General features: G+C 28.7%; 2 protein-coding genes and 1 long non-coding RNA gene across 5 annotated transcripts; 1 reads left to right on the forward strand and 2 right to left on the reverse strand.

The window, feature by feature from the left end:
- Positions 1-240: 240 nt before the first annotated feature.
- LOC145181132 (cystathionine beta-synthase-like protein) lies at positions 241-9,018 on the reverse strand. Of its 3 annotated transcripts, XM_090073649.1 has the most exons (18): positions 8,857-9,018; positions 7,776-8,736; positions 6,904-7,007; positions 6,113-6,247; positions 5,936-6,015; positions 5,617-5,686; positions 5,255-5,319; positions 4,996-5,065; positions 4,606-4,697; positions 4,299-4,376; positions 4,085-4,217; positions 2,429-2,534; positions 2,106-2,183; positions 1,781-1,876; positions 1,663-1,701; positions 1,479-1,587; positions 827-911; positions 241-582 (listed from the first exon to the last, which is right to left on the reverse strand). In XM_090073649.1, exons 2-18 carry the CDS (start codon positions 7,919-7,921, stop codon positions 470-472), a joined length of 1,599 nt encoding a protein of 532 aa, XP_089929775.1. In that variant the 5' UTR covers positions 7,922-8,736; positions 8,857-9,018; the 3' UTR covers positions 241-469. The 3 variants fall into 3 exon arrangements, with proteins under 3 accessions (XP_089929775.1, XP_089929776.1, XP_089929777.1); XM_090073650.1 differs by lacking the exon at positions 8,857-9,018 and having other exon boundaries at positions 5,255-5,332; positions 7,776-8,021; XM_090073651.1 differs by lacking the exons at positions 5,255-5,319; positions 5,617-5,686; positions 5,936-6,015; ... (2 more) ...; positions 7,776-8,736; positions 8,857-9,018 and having other exon boundaries at positions 4,606-4,744.
- Positions 9,019-11,842: 2,824 nt separating this feature from the next.
- LOC149877288 (uncharacterized) lies at positions 11,843-12,638 on the reverse strand. Its single transcript, XR_016447830.1, has 3 exons — positions 12,394-12,638; positions 12,084-12,117; positions 11,843-11,902 (listed from the first exon to the last, which is right to left on the reverse strand). It is a non-coding gene; the product is annotated as an uncharacterized LOC149877288 (long non-coding RNA).
- Positions 12,639-12,748: 110 nt separating this feature from the next.
- On the forward strand, positions 12,749-15,011 carry LOC145181886 (uncharacterized). Its single transcript, XM_080057076.2, has 4 exons — positions 12,749-12,841; positions 12,960-13,428; positions 14,263-14,406; positions 14,614-15,011. Exons 2-4 carry the CDS (start codon positions 13,251-13,253, stop codon positions 14,859-14,861), a joined length of 570 nt encoding a protein of 189 aa, XP_079913202.2. The 5' UTR covers positions 12,749-12,841; positions 12,960-13,250; the 3' UTR covers positions 14,862-15,011.
- Positions 15,012-16,214: the final 1,203 nt, after the last annotated feature.

The raw sequence follows: 16,214 nt of genomic DNA on the forward strand, positions 1-16,214 counted from the left end.
ATTTAGTTCGATTTATAAAGCAATCGCCAACCAGTTTGTACTTCTTTAAAAACATTCTCAAGACTTTCTTGATCGCAGAAGCCAGTTGAAAGTTACAATGACAGCTTGTTACTGTAGAAGGGTTTAATTTTTCGCTAATAATCTTATAAATAGAATTTTCCAATACTTTTTAAGGGTTGTGCAACGAACTGTATACATTATTGAGGCGACACTTAGATGGGGACAGAATTATGATCTGCGTCACATCATTTTTTATTTTCTTCCAAATTGTATTTTGCAAAACGTACATGAAAAATAAGTAAATTAAAATTTCAAAGCGAAATAGTAACACGTGATCACTTTTTAAATTATATATTAATGCTATAAAGAGTTACTTATTGCTATAAAATATCTAAAAATCTGACGATAGCTTCCTTGCGTAGTAACAGACATTGGATGGACATGGATCATCACGATGATGATAAAACCGTTAATGTTGCAACGAAGCTGATTCCGGAGAATTTGTTATGAAATTAAGCAGATCAAGACGAGTAACGATTCCAAAGATGATCTCTTTTTTTGTAGATTTGTTTGTATCAGAATCTAAGAAGAATAAATAAAAGACGTTATAGTTAAAATTTAATATAATTTAACATAATCATTTTAACATTTTTGATATAATTTAATATAATTAATTGAATATTTTTAATATAACTTCATATAATTAAAATTCAATATAATTTATAGCTTGACGATGTCACTTTGAAATTATAAAAAATAATTGATGATTTAGATAAGTAGTTGTAATTCAAAAATGCAAAAATAAGACAATTAATGTCTAACTTACATTGGTATTGAGAGTGGACGACCAAAGCAAAATACTCATGATCAAGGATTCTAGAAAGCTCCCCGAGGGATGTGTGCAAAGATACCTTAATGAGATCAGTGAAATTTAAAAAACTAAACAATTTTTTTATTTAATGATTTAACAAGACCTTAAAACCAAGCAAATAAAAGATTCATGCAGCTATCATCAGCCAAGAAGTATAAAACAAAGATAAAACCGCTACAAAATTACAAAATTTACGGTGTAGGAGTTCTGACGTCAAAAAAGAGAAATCTTTAATTAACAAAAAGAACGAGATGATTTCCAAATGTAGACATAAAAATGAACTTCTTCTCTCCCAATTCGACACAAGTTTTTAAGCTTCTCTCCCAATTTGACACAAGCTTTTAAGCTTCTCTCCTAATTTGACCCAAGCTTTTAAGCGTTTGTTTCATTTAATGTCTAAACTCTTAACACTGTAAGTTTTGTAGTTCTGTAACGGTTTTCATTTATCTTTGTTTTGTATTTCATGACTGATGATAGCTGTCAGCCATGATACTATAGCTATCATACAAAGCTGTACTTTCTTCACTTTAAACATATATAAAAATTTTTTTACTATGTTTCTTACTATATACTTTGTCAAAAATCATTTACAAATTTAAAACAGTACCTTTTTAAATTTGTCGTATATTGTTTGAGCAACGGGTGACTTTGGAGTTATTTTACCAGACACCATTTTCCCCATTATGTTGCCTAAGGTAACCATACCTTGAATAAAACTAAAATGGAACAATAGAACATCAGCATGAAAGCTGGAGTGCTGCGTAACTGTATATAATAAATAATATTCCTACCCAGCCTCATCAACTACTGGTAATTGGTCATAAGTTTCTCTAAATTATAAAAAACAATGTCAGCTTAAAAGCTTGCAGTTTTCTTCTCCAATAAAAATCTAAACTTTATATAACATACTTGTTCATTATCTCAATTGCTGCTTGACAAGTCATTGTAGGCAAGATTGTAAAAGGAGTTTTCAAACTCAACCGGTTGACCTTCTCATTCCACCACCTTAAAGGAAGCTATTACCAAATAATATACAACAATCTATTAAACCAGTGGATAAATGAGGAACAAAGAGACAAAGAAAATACAAGGTACAAAGAGGAATCCAGTTATTAAATTCAAAATTACATTTTATACTTATTAAAGATAAATCAAAAAATCAAAAAATGTTTTTTGTGTAATTCTTATAACTTATAATTCATTTAGTTTTTATTTTAACTTATGCTTATCATACCAAACTTTCTCATTCTCTCCATTGTCTGATTCCATAAAGTTACGCTCAATCATCCAAGTATCTTCTAAAAACTTTGTCCTATTTAGCAAAGATAAACTTAATATAAAATACTTGTAACTGTGGTAAAAATCCACATAGCCAAATAAAAAAAAAGTAAAGACAGCAAAGATAAAATAACGTGATAAGCTACTGTTCATAACATCATTGAAACAAAAATAATGATTTGAACAAAGAAAAAAAAAATTAAAAACTAAAAGTTAACATCAACAACTAGTGAACTTACTCAGAAAAATCAATAGTGAAGAAACCAAGTTATGACTCACATGTAATTTCTAATGCTGTCTGGAAGTATGACCACACATCGTTGATTTTCATTGAGGCTTGTTGCAGCTTGACATGCTGCCCAAACAACTGCGCCAGAAGAACCCCCTTAAAACATAAACCTCTCAATTTAGTTCTTTTAAACTCTTGTTTACTGCAAACAGATCAAAACTTATTTAAAAACCAGATTCCACATTTTTCAATAAAAAAAGTCTCCACACATTCATAAAAAAGTCATCAAAAAAATAGATTTTATCTCCTTCATAGACCTTTATATTATCATGTTAATATCTAAATAATGAAACATTTTTAATCATTTTTGAAAACATTTTTATTGCAGTGCTCTTACTTTGTTAAGCTATTTAAGTATAATAACGTAAATGATTTTTGAAGTTTTTTGTTTTTTTGAGCCCAGGCATGTTTTTTAATTATTTATTCATTTTTGCCCAGTTCAGTCCCAACCACCAAATTAAAATTTCATGATGAACATGTTGAAATCAATAAAATATTCAGCACAGTAACTGACAATGCAACTTGTTTTAACAATGTACAAAAATTGACAATTATAACAATAAATCAGATGTTGTCAACATTAGACAGACAAGTAGTTTGGCATACTGATGGTGATACTGAGTCTATTGGTAATGGGATGAAATGCAACATTTGGAAAATCTCATACAATATGGAGCCTTGTATGCCTATATTCACAGTGGAGAGTTTCCATTCATGCAATACACAGCTAGTTAGAAGTCAGCATCAAAAACTTTTGCAAGCATGCAAAAACCTTCTGCTACCAAAGTTTTCCCAAAATAACTGCATTTAAAGAACATGATCATTTGATGGGGAATACGTTTTCAGGTTATAAAGACAATTTAGTTTAGTATACTAATGTTAGTAATGAATACTAAATTTAGTTTAGTATACTAAATTAGTATACTAATTTAGTTATCAAAATTAGTTCATTTACATTACAAGTTCAAAAAGGTGGCCAGTGATTGTGGCCAGTACAGCAGAACTATTACTCCACACCTGTAATCTAGAAATGGCAACTAATTCAAGAATCTTTTAGACAAGGATCTATTGGCACAGCTGACTGAAGAGTAAGCAAGAGAATAATCGCAAATATCTGATATCTATAATACAAATTTAAATTCTGCAGAGTAAACTTTTATCACATCAACTATGTTAGTCTTTAAAACAATTTTTTCTAGCTTTAAGCATTACTCTATTGTAAAATGAATCAAAAATCATATAGATTAATTACACCTGTTTGATTAACATAACTAACATCATTTGAAATGTTTTACTACACTTTTACAGCACTAGTTTACTGCCATCTCAAACAAAGGAAAACAAACTCACTAAACTTTGAAAAGATTTTGGCTATTAAAACAAGGTAATATCTATCAGGTTTTAACTTATCGCTTATCATTACATATTCAGCAATTGTAACATTTTTAAGTTACATATCTTCTCAAACATGAGATTCATGATGAATCACACCATCATGAAGGATTTTGATTTTGTGATTTAAAAATGCTTTTTAAAAGATGTTAGTTTGAAAATACTCTTCATTTAAAATGATGTTCAAAAATTTTGATATGAATTTGAAATCTAAAGAAGAATGATTATCCTCATCATTTAACAATCATACATACCACAGAGTAAACCTTCCTTTCGAATAAGAGCTCTTGACATTTTTAAGGACTCTTTGTCATTTGTTTTGATCCATTTATCAACAAGATTTCTATCTAACACTGTAGGCACAAAGTCATAACCAATTCCTTCAACCTATAAAATACATTGATAATTAAATAATTAATAGCATTTCTCAATTATCACCAAGTAAGAACCACAAACTACAACCCAAACCTCATAAAATGTTGTATCAGATACATTGAGATCATTAGGTTCAGCTAAGATAGATCCATATGGGTCAACACCAATCACCTAAACCATTATATAATGTAGAAAAACAAGGAATGAACTACAAAATATAATATTTAAATATCTTCTTAAACAAACACACACACACATGAAAAAATAGAATTAAAGTTAGAAATATCCATAATACTTTTTAACAATGCTTTAAAATTTGAAATTGATTTAAACAATATTTTTTCTTTGAAGAAAAATTGTTTAAAGTAAAATTCTATAAAACAACATATGTAAACATTACTTTAATGTTTGGACATTTTTCTTTTAACTTTCTTGACAGACCAGTCAATGTTCCACCTGTTCCAGCTGATATAACAACCATATCAACTTTTCCTTAAAATTATTAAATATTCCATGAAATTTTTCTTAACTGATATAACCTAATATGAGAAATAAAAACATAAATAACATATGAAGTTTGTATTTAAAGTTTTTTTGAAAACACAGTCAGTGCACATCTTCTATAACAAAATAAAAATATTTCAACCAAACATAGCCTACTAAAGAAAATAGCTGGATTTACTTTTAGAAATCATAAGGATATATATATATATATATATATATATATATATATATATATATATATATATATATATGATAGTATATTTAAAGTTATAAGCAGGAATTATACCATCACACTGATATAAAATTTCTTCAGCAGTAATGTCATAATGTGCAAGAGGGTTACCCGCATTTCGATACTAAAATAATTTATGATTAATAATCAATGATTTTTGTAAAAAAAACAAAGAACTACAGATTACAGATTACAACAACTGAGATCTTAACAAAAATTTTTTACTCATTAAAATTTAATTACTATAATTAAGTAATTATAATTGAATAAATTATTATAACTGATTGAATTATTGCAAATAACAGAACAATACCTGGTCAAGTATGTAAGAATCTTTTATTTCATTATGTAAGCGTTGAGCAACACCAATATGAGATTCTAAAATATTATTCTAAAATTAAAAGTGATGACATAGCATGAAAATCATAAAAATTAGGGAATGGAAAATAGGTTTCTAGAATATTGTTCAGTTTGAATGAGAAAAAGCATGGAAAAATTATGACTGACTAACAAATATTTATGCTCAACTAAGGATCCCTTAGACTAAAAAATTAGGTTCAATTGACAGCTTTTTAATTTATTGATACTAGTATTTATCAATTATACATAGCCATTATTGTTCAGATACCATTATTTATACAAAATATTTAGAGCACTTATCAATCAATAGAATACCTGGAGAATCAAAGCTAGCAGCTGTTGGAGTCCTAACAATTTCTGCCCCAAGTGCACGCAAAGTATTCACCTGAAATATGAATAATAAGTAAAATAAATAGTATCAAAAATAGCAACAACTGTAAAGACAAGCTAAAATTGAAATGCAAAATAAAGATTTTTGTCTTAAGCAAGAAACTGATAAAATTAATGCTCTAGTGCTAAGAAACAGCTCAATATTTTTTTAAATGTTTCTGCTTTAAAATGACTGCAGAACTTCTTTTTAGCTTTAATGTTTTTTCACTCAAAAGTTTTTTAATCGTTTTGCGGTGAAACAAACCTTTTCAGAACTCATTTTTTCTGGCATTACAATGATACATTTGTAACCTTTTACTGCAGCAGCTAATGCTATTCCAATACCTAGATAAGGAAATTATACAAATTAGGAAGTTATGAAAGAAAATCCATGCCTTTTATAATGTGTTAAAACACCAGATAATAATAATAGTTTTTAAACCAGTATTGCCAGATGTTGGCTCAATTAATGTATCTCCCAGCTTTATTTTCCCTTCTCTCTCTGCTTCAAGAACCATTCGATATCCAATTCGATCCTTGAGAGAACCTCCTGCATTGAAAAACTCACACTTTGCAACTAAAACAGAAGAAAATGAAAAATGTTATATATTTTAATAATAACATGGCCTAAAATTTATAAAATAAAAATCAGACTTCTATATTTGCATGACTTATGAATTTCAATAGAAAACTAAGAACACTGAAATATCTCTCTCTTTTTTCTTGAAACCAGATAAGCAACATTTATATATCTTTTTGAGATTGACAATTTATAGTTCAATAATTTCTGGCTTTTTTTCAGTAAATAAGATAACTGCCAATTTAGAAATGTTTGTTTTTAATTCAAATACTTTTTTAGCCTGAGAAATTTTCCCTTTTTAAAAAGTAACTAAATTTTTATTGTTTTCAAAGATCAAAAACTTAAAAATTACCACGAAAATTTTCAATACCAAAAGTTTTCAATGCCATTGGAAAAAAGAAACATTTTTTAAATCAAATTCTTTTCTTCTGCAGTAATTTGAAAGGTTAATCAACTCAAAAACCATTATTATTATTATATTTATATTTATTATTATTATATAACATTATTATCATTTCTATAATCTTCACAACCATGACTACTTATTTAACAATTATGGTAAAGATCTGTCAACTCCATAAAATTCATTTGACTTTCCTACCAGATGGGTAGAAAAAGTAGAAAAACCTGATGATTTACAAAAATAATCTTACGCATTTCACATTTAACCCCATTTTCATTTGGTATTCTATTTAAACGAACAAGAGGTGTGTTTCCTATCTTGTGTAGAATGTTTGGTAAAATCTTCTCCTCTCGCCTAGTAAAAAATGAAAAGATTATTGGAAAATAATAAAAAAATGATGATAATTGATACTAATAGATAATAGTAAAGATAAAAATTAATTTTATCATTACTATTATCCTTATTAGTATTAATTATTATCATTGTCATTATTATTTCTATTGTTATCATTATTATTATTTATATTATTATTATTATTGTTTTTATCATTATCATTATCATTATTATTATCATTATTATTATCATTATTATTATTATTATTATTATTATTATTATTATTATTATTATTATTATTATTATTATTATTATTATTATTATTATTATTATTATTATCATTATTATTATTGTTATTATTTATTACTATTATTATCATAACTATTATTATAAATCTTTTATAGCATGTAGTACATACACATGTAGTATACAATTACATATTTATACATAGCAGCTAGATGTAAAGTTCATGTGAATTACACTGTTCTTTCTTTTAAAAGATATTAGTTTTTTAATTAAGACTTCATGGTCACACATATCTGTATTACTTTTTATATATAATAAAAGAATCAGCACTTTTAATAATAATTTGTTTACTAGTATAATGATACATGTAATTGCCAAGCACTACCTTTATGAATACTTTGGGTTTCAAACTATGAGCACTTTTATTTTTATAATAAAGAACAAGAAATAACCTTAAGATAAAGTAAAAAATAATTGTATTAATTTAAAAAGATTAAAACTTAAAAGATTAAAATAGAAATAGAAAAAGGAGCGGTAGCTTACGGATCGAAGGAAATATGGTGGTGAGGAGAATTTTTTATATCCGCTCCTAGGTCCCATGTGCATTTTGACGGGAGATCAGGCCTTATCCAGTGTTTTTGGAAGTCCTCTCCGCTCATACTGAATGTTCGCTTTTGGTTTTCTGACATTATAAATAGATTTAATTTGATAAAACAGGCAAATTGTTGCAAATTAAATGTAAAGTGGATTTAATTTGACAAAACAGGCAAATTGTTGCAAATTAAATGTAAAGTAACTTTGAACGGTCTATTAATTACTTTAATATAGGCACACACACACTTAGGTAAACTAAAAAATGAATACTGTAAGATTTGGGTTTAAGTTTAAAATTAACACTTTAATGCGTTTGCCCAGCTTACATAACAAAATCTTACAAAACACAAACAATATCATCACGTGAAATACGCCCTGATGAAAAGACAATAAAATTGACAATCAGAAATAGAATGAAAGTATTATGTAGTATTATTATTAGCGCTATTTATTGCATAGTATTGTTGCATAATACTATGTAATAGCACTCCCCTGTCATTCCTTCAATATTTTTTAAAAAAGCGCAACGAGAGCGATTTTCTTTAGCAGAGAAAAAAACATTTTCTTCGACTTAACTATTCGTACACAGACTTCTGCATAAATCCAAATTTATGATTGGTCATGGCCGAAAATTCGCTAGTTCAGCATTACTCTCGGAATGGTCGCTCTGAATATTTTCCACGAATTGTAGTTGGTTGGAAAGAAATTTTTGATTGATATAATGCAGCATAAACAAAACCAAGAGAATATACTTGCCTTTAAACTAGTTTTTATGAGAAACTAGCTGATTGTAGATTCGAATGAAAAGACTGCTAAACATGAAAAAATTTAATTAAAACCGTTTTAATGAACGTGGCCTTTCAGGTGCATCTGGACTGTTCTGTTCGTTAAAGTTGACAAACTGTGTTACCTATGCGTTACGAAGAATATAAAACTAATAACATACAAAATATGATATACATGTAAAACGGGAAATAATAACACATATGAAATACGAAGCACATAAAAGCAGACAAATCATTTATCGTACTTTGATAACCTCTAAATATCTTCAAGAGAATTTAACCTTTTGAGTGGTTTTTTTTTTTAACCAAACGAAATTTGAGCATTTAATTTCAACTCCATTTTGTTATACAATATTTCCGATAGATTAATAAAACTGTGGAGCACTTCGTTTGATGATCATAAAAACACTCTCTTTTCCGTTTCAATGTTTTTATAATTATTTTATTTGCTGAGTCATCAATTTTCTCTTTTGATAACTTTGCTTTCACGAGTGCAAACTCTTAAAATGATTTCTTTTCTGATTTTGTTGATATTATCAACCACGTGGGAGGAAAGAAGGGTGAATGAAGCATGATGTGTGCAGCTCGTAAATGTTTTCAAAGAACGTAGATTTGAGAGCCACATGTGGAGCTATTTCCTTATCACTAGCATCACTGTTATGTAAACTCAAAAACTACAATTATGTTCAGAAACTAAAGTTAAGAAATTAAATGAATCTAGAAATCATGCTCATGAACTTCACGTGGATTTTTAGAAATATGAAACTTTTTAACAATCTGAAAAATGCCAGATTATCAAATTTAGCTATGCTGTCAATAGAGCCGCACGCGGCAAGACAGTTGATCATAAAAACGTAGCAAAGTAAAGAATTTTCTTTTCTTGTTTTGATAAACTTATCGTGAAGTTTGTTTTAAAACTACTCACCAGGGCCCTCATCACCTCCCCTCACCCAAAAAGAAAAGGTTTAGATAATTTGGATCTTCAACTAAATTTACAAGTTTTGAAATAATTCGCATTCCATAGATGAGTTGGCGCACATTGCCTTTTTTCTTGGGTGAGGGTGGCTTATTTGCCTTTTTGGAGGGATGGGGGGGGAAATCACAAAAAGTCTAGCGCAAGCACTGAATACACGGTACGGGCAAATATTTTAAAGTTTTAACAACTTTGTCAACAAAAATGGTTATAAAGCATGTAAAATATGTTTTAGCTGCTTTACATACAAAATATGACTATAAACACAACAGTCCTCTATTTCAAACAAAATACAGGATGTGGCAGTGTATAATTTGATTTAAAGAAATATTTGATACAAAAAAATCATCATACTTAACATTTTTCTCTTTTGGTGATATCTTTTCCCTAACATTTGCATCATCTTTTATGATTGATGATGATGATGATGATGATGATGATGATGATGATGATGATGATGATGATGATGATGATGATGATGATGATGATGATGATGATGATGATGATGATGATGATGATGATGATGATGATGATGATGATGATGATGATGATGATGATGATGATGATGATGATGATGATGATGATGATGATGGTGATGATGACAAAATTAGAAAAAAGGCTTTTTTTTAAAGTTCGTTTACATCAACGCACCAAGATTGAAATGATTTTAGGAAATTTACGTAACTTGCTGGCAGCAAGTCTTTTCCACACAAAATATGCTGCAGGTACACGCTGCTAACGGTATTTAGGGTATCGTCACAAGACTGCGGACAAGCAATATATGTATAAGCGTCAACCTTCTCGCCTGATGAAATCACGGAAACAATCTCTCGTATGTAGCACTTTTTATCAACTCCTTCGTACTTGTCAAGGAATAATAATGCTTCGTGCTCACACTCGTAGAGTACGCCATGCACACAGCAGCCATTTTTAGGTCTAATGTTTGCAGCAGCAGTTCCATTGTTCCGCTTGAAGTTGAGGACAAATTCGTAATTGTCCAACGTCGCTGAAACTTTTGAATAAAAAGTAGCATTTCTCGATTCCATGCGTTTGGAGTTCATGTTGGAACCATAAGCGAAGTAATTCACTTTTAACATTTTCGTTCTAACAGATACAAGCGTTGCTTGTCAGATTTTTGATAAATAATTTAAAAACGAATATTAAAAACACCACTTTGAGGTGAACAATACGTTGACATGAAAAAATTTTCTTATCCTTGAGGATAAATTAATAAATTAGTCTGTTTCTCCTTTATTGTTGAGTTAGTTGCAACCATAACTTGAAAATAAAAACTTGAAACTAATTGGGTGTCAATCAGTATGCTAATGCGATGCTTCCTTATTGTAATCAAATAGCAGTCGATATACAACTGAAGTGCAATCGAGATGCAGTTAAGATGCAATCTACATACAATCAAAATGCAATCAGCGTATTTCTTTTTATTATTACTTTTAAATCAAACATTTTAGCGCTTTTTAAGTAAAAACCAAAACGGAATACGAATGAAATTTTGGCCAATGTTACTAATTTTATTCATTTTCATTCAAGTGTATTCATTTTCATTCATTTTCATTCATGTTTTCACCGAGTGATTGGGAATTATTGATATGGTTTCTACTGGCATAGTTTTTCACTCAGTGGTTTCTATCATTTAAGGTGTTGATTTGACAAACATGTAAGAAACGGTCATAAAATTTATTTGTTTGGTTAAAAAGCTGAATTTTTGATGAGCTTGTGTAAGTAAAAGCATTTCAGTTGGTTTTCCATTGTATTCTACTGAACGATCATTGGTGCAAAAATTGTATTCTACTGAACGATCATTGGTGCAAAAATTGTATTCTAGTGAACGATCATTGGTGCAAATATAAATCTCAAACTAAGTCCTCATTTTGTAAAACTTTGCATAAAAAAAGCCATTATTATGAGGAGCTCTATTATTCTTAATTAAGCTTATTATTGATCAGCTCGTTAGAATCAAAAGTTTTTAATCTTTTCTATTGCCTAAATTTAGCCGATTTTTTATCCCGCGTTTTTCTTTTTATTTCGTCTACTTTCTCTTGTTTATTGCGTCATAAAAATGAAAGAGCACGTTTCGAAAATAAATTTTCGTATTTAACATAAAGATAAAAGAAAGACAAATAAAATTGAATCGGGTAATAGATAAGAGAATATTCTAGCTTCCAGCCTTCTCGGTGACTAATATGGTTAATGATTAATTCATTGGTGTTGTTTAATTTAAAAAAAACAGTAAAAAATACATTACAATCTCTCAGTTTCAAGTTTTTTCAAAGCTTCTCTCTTTCTTTAGCGCTCTTCATCTGTATAAAAAATTAATTTTTGTCATGAACATAGAATTTATGAATAATAACATTTGTTATAAATTACTTGTGTTAAGCAATAACATTTCGTAAAAAGATAGCACATGATGACAGTCTCTGCTTTTATTAAAATATTTTCTTGTTAAAGTAATTATATAATTTATGTAAAAAATCAGCATACCTTATCTACGTGTTTATACTCATGCAAATTAAAGCTAAAATGATAAAAACGATAAAATCTAAGTTTATTTAAAGAGGAAAAGCTCCAGACGGTCTCGTTGGTTGATAATCTCAACCTTATGTATAATTGAGGCGTTTTCAAGTTTTCCCAATTACATTTTATGCGACTTTTTTATCCTCTCTCCCACAAAAAAAGTGAACTATTTATCGGATAGTAATATTTGTCAGCATCAAAAAAAAAATTATTGATACGTAATCATCTGATTTATAGTTTATTTCTTTACTAAACTTGCCCTTTTTTCAAAACTTACTTCCAGCAGGCTTATGTCAGTCTGGCTCTCAACGCCTCAATGGTTCAGCCTATTTGTAAAATTCCGTACTAATTTGTGAAACTCCATACAAATTTGTTGAACGTAACAAATTACCTCTGATTCACTGATTGAATAAATTGATGATCGACATTTAAAAATAAAATCGAGATTTAAAAAAAATTGATGCCAACCGGGCAGTAGGAAAAAAAATGTTGAGTACCACTCTTAATCTTTGCGTAAATCACGAACGGAATCAACTTTTAGGCTAGATTAGGATTATGTGAATGAACGTATAGTTACGTGGGTGATAAGCGTTAACATGATTTCAAAACAATCAAAATTTACAAACGAGATAAAGAGATTGTCATAAATAAGAAAACAGCTCTTTCGAACAAAAAAATATTAGAGTTATTTAAAACGGTCTACATTACAAAAACAATATATGAAGGTTATTTTTTTACATATATGTAAAAATGTCGACAATATGTTTTAAATATTTTTTTAATTTTCTCGTTTTTTGCATTGATTTCTTTTTTAATTTTTTATTTTGATTTTTTTATTTGTAGATAAGACTCAATTTTTTAGCAACCGATTTGATAAAAAAAACGGAAAAGAAAACACTTTGAAATGTTATAAATTTCTTTGATCGGTGTAAACGATCTATATTTTGTATTAAACGGCAACCATAACAAAATTAAACATTTAATCTTCTATTCCGTTTATAAAAGTTTTGAGTTGATCGGCAAGCAAACGCGAAACAACGGCATGCAACACGAAAAAACAAAATGTCGTACTTAAAGGATGAAAAAGCAACGAAATTAAAGATAAATAAGTTGCTATAAATATAAGACTTATAAATGGCAAATAAAAATAAATTACCAATTGGTATTCATTTAATAATCAACGTCATCATCTTTATGTGTACGCTGTCAGCGACTATAAGTAATACATGGACACTCACAGAACGAGGCAGTTATGGAATCTTTAAACAATGTCATTTACTATTTTCATGCAAAAACGCAGTGGATGTTTCAGGTTTTAGATATTTATTACATTACATAACGTGTTTAAAAAATTTGATGTTAAAAGTACATTAACAAATAAGCATTAACAAAGGGATTTTATTACGATTACAAAGATTTGATCATTTCAATTATATAACAATTGAGATGAATCCTAACAATCGTAATAATATTAGGACTTAATAATTGCAAAAAAGTTATCACAAGACTTGATAATTACAGGAAATAGTAACCGTGATAATGAGACGAAACCGTGATGAGACTTGATAATTACAGGAAATGACAACCGTGATATGAGACGAAACTGTGACGAGACTTGATAATTACAGGAAATGACAACCGTGATAATGAGACGAAACTGTGACGAGACTTGATAATTACAGGAAATAGTAACCGTGATAATGAGACGAAACTGTGACGAGACTTGATAATTACAGGAAATAGTAACCGTGATGGTGAGACAAAACCGTGACGAGACTTGATAATTACAGGAAATAGTAACCATGATAATGAGACGAAACCGTGACGAGACTTGATAATTGCAGGAAATGATAACCATCAAACATTTTTAATCGATCATGAGATTTCATGTGATAATTATGGACTTAAAAACCTTAGGAAATAAAAATGACTGAACGTAAATGATCAAAAGATACGACTGGCTGAATATTTGATAACGTCGAGGTTTACGAATCCCACAAAATGATTATTAAAGATTTCAATAACCTTTTGTCTTGTTTAAAAACAGAAATTTGTCTTGCTGCATTTAATTTTTACTCAAAATTTTTTTCCAGCATAGTAAAATTTATATGTTCTTTTTCAAACTCTTCATTTAAACATATTTTAGAAGCATTTCGAGCAATACAGTTTGTTCAAGTATGCGCATGTCTTTCCGTGATGTCAGCGTTGATGTTCTGTTTTTTTGGACTTCTCCTCTCTGATTACATAAAAGCGAAGCTGAAGCTGCTTGCATATTTTCATTCTTTAACCTGTGAGTATCACACCTAAATTAACTCATTAAAATATTTTTTGGTACAAAACTTAATTTTAACAGGAATATTCTCTAAGCTAACCGTTTTGAGACAATTTTATATGTCATATATGCTATGCCATATCTTTTATACCCATATATTTTATATATCTATGCCATATCTTTACATGTTCTGTGATACCCTTAGCGCAGTAAATTTCATTTCAGCGTTCAGTATTTTATTGTCAATTATTTTGTACATCATATTGGCTCATAATCCAATTGAGAATTCAAGTAAGCGATTTGGCTGGTCTTTTTATCTATTGATAGTATTGTGTGCATTATGCGCCATTTTGGCTATTATGATTGGATTTTTAATGCGAGGAGAAAATCTAGATAACATATTGTTAATTGATGCAAGAGATTTAAGAAGTCCCTTACCAATGATGAGAAGTAGTTTGACGGATAGAGTATAAAGATTTTGATTGACACGGAAATTAGATTTTTTCATTAACATAGAACTAAAAAACCTTTAAAGGAGACGATTCTACACATATAACACATATATTTGTATATAACACAGGTGTATATATGTTTATTCAGATTCAGATATATATAGACCTATAGATATTTGTATTATGCTAGGCCTAAATATATATATATATATAAATATATAGTTAAAACACATATATATATATATATATATAAATATATAATTAAAACACATATATATATATATACATATATATATAGATATATAATTAAAACACATATATATATATATAAATATATAATTAAAACACACACACACACACACACATATATATATATATATATAAATATATAATTAAAACACACATATATATATATAAATATATAATTAAAACACACATATATATATATATAAATATATAATTAAAACACATATTGCATATTTATTCATTGAAAACGTTTATATAAAAAAAATCAAACATTTTAAAAAATTTTTATATTTTTAAAAAAAGAATTCGGTTTTCCATTTTTCTCTTATCGGCTGATGAGATATTTCTTTATTTGACTAGAAAAACTGTGAAGAATTTTTATTCTTACTATTTTTTTAAGTTCCTTTTTTTTACCCCTCAAACCCAACTTCTCGGACTTTACGACGGTTACTGACTTAGCTTTCTAAACTTGAAACAATGCGATATCTTTCTCTTTATTTAATCTTAATCTTACTCTTAAAGCATTTTAATGAATTTCATTCAAAACAAAGTCATAAAATAATTTGTGTGGACATTTTTTTTTAATAACGGAGACTTACTAATAATAATAATATTCACTTTTTTTGTTGTATTTTAAAAAAAGTTGCTTAACAGGCCTTAAATATCGCTAACGTCAACGCACCAAGATTGAAATGATTTTAGGAAATTTACGTAACTTGCTGGTAGCAAGTCTTTTCCACACAAAATATGCTGCAGGTACACGCTGCTAACGGTATTTAGGGTATCGTCACAAGACTGCGGACAAGCAATATATGTATAAGCGTCAACTTTCTCACCTGATGAAATCACGGAAACAATCTCTCGTGTGTAACACTTTTTATCAACTCCTTCGTACTTGTCAAGGAATAATAATGCTTCGTACTCACACTCGTAGAGTACGCCATGCACACAGCAGCCATTTTTAGGTCTAATGTTTGCAGCAGCAGTTCCATTGTTCCGCTTGAAGTTGAGGACAAATTCGTAATTGTCCAACGACGCTGAAACTTTTGAATAAAAAGTAGCATTTCTCGATTCCATGCGTTTGGAGTTCATGTTGGAACCATAAGCGAAGTAATTCACTTTTACCAT

Source organism: Hydra viridissima, unplaced genomic scaffold (genome assembly GCF_058129835.1).
Source record: "Hydra viridissima isolate aposymbiotic clone 2 unplaced genomic scaffold, HvirCarnegie_v1 scaffold_16, whole genome shotgun sequence".
Classification (NCBI taxonomy): Eukaryota; Metazoa; Cnidaria; class Hydrozoa; order Anthoathecata; family Hydridae; genus Hydra; species Hydra viridissima.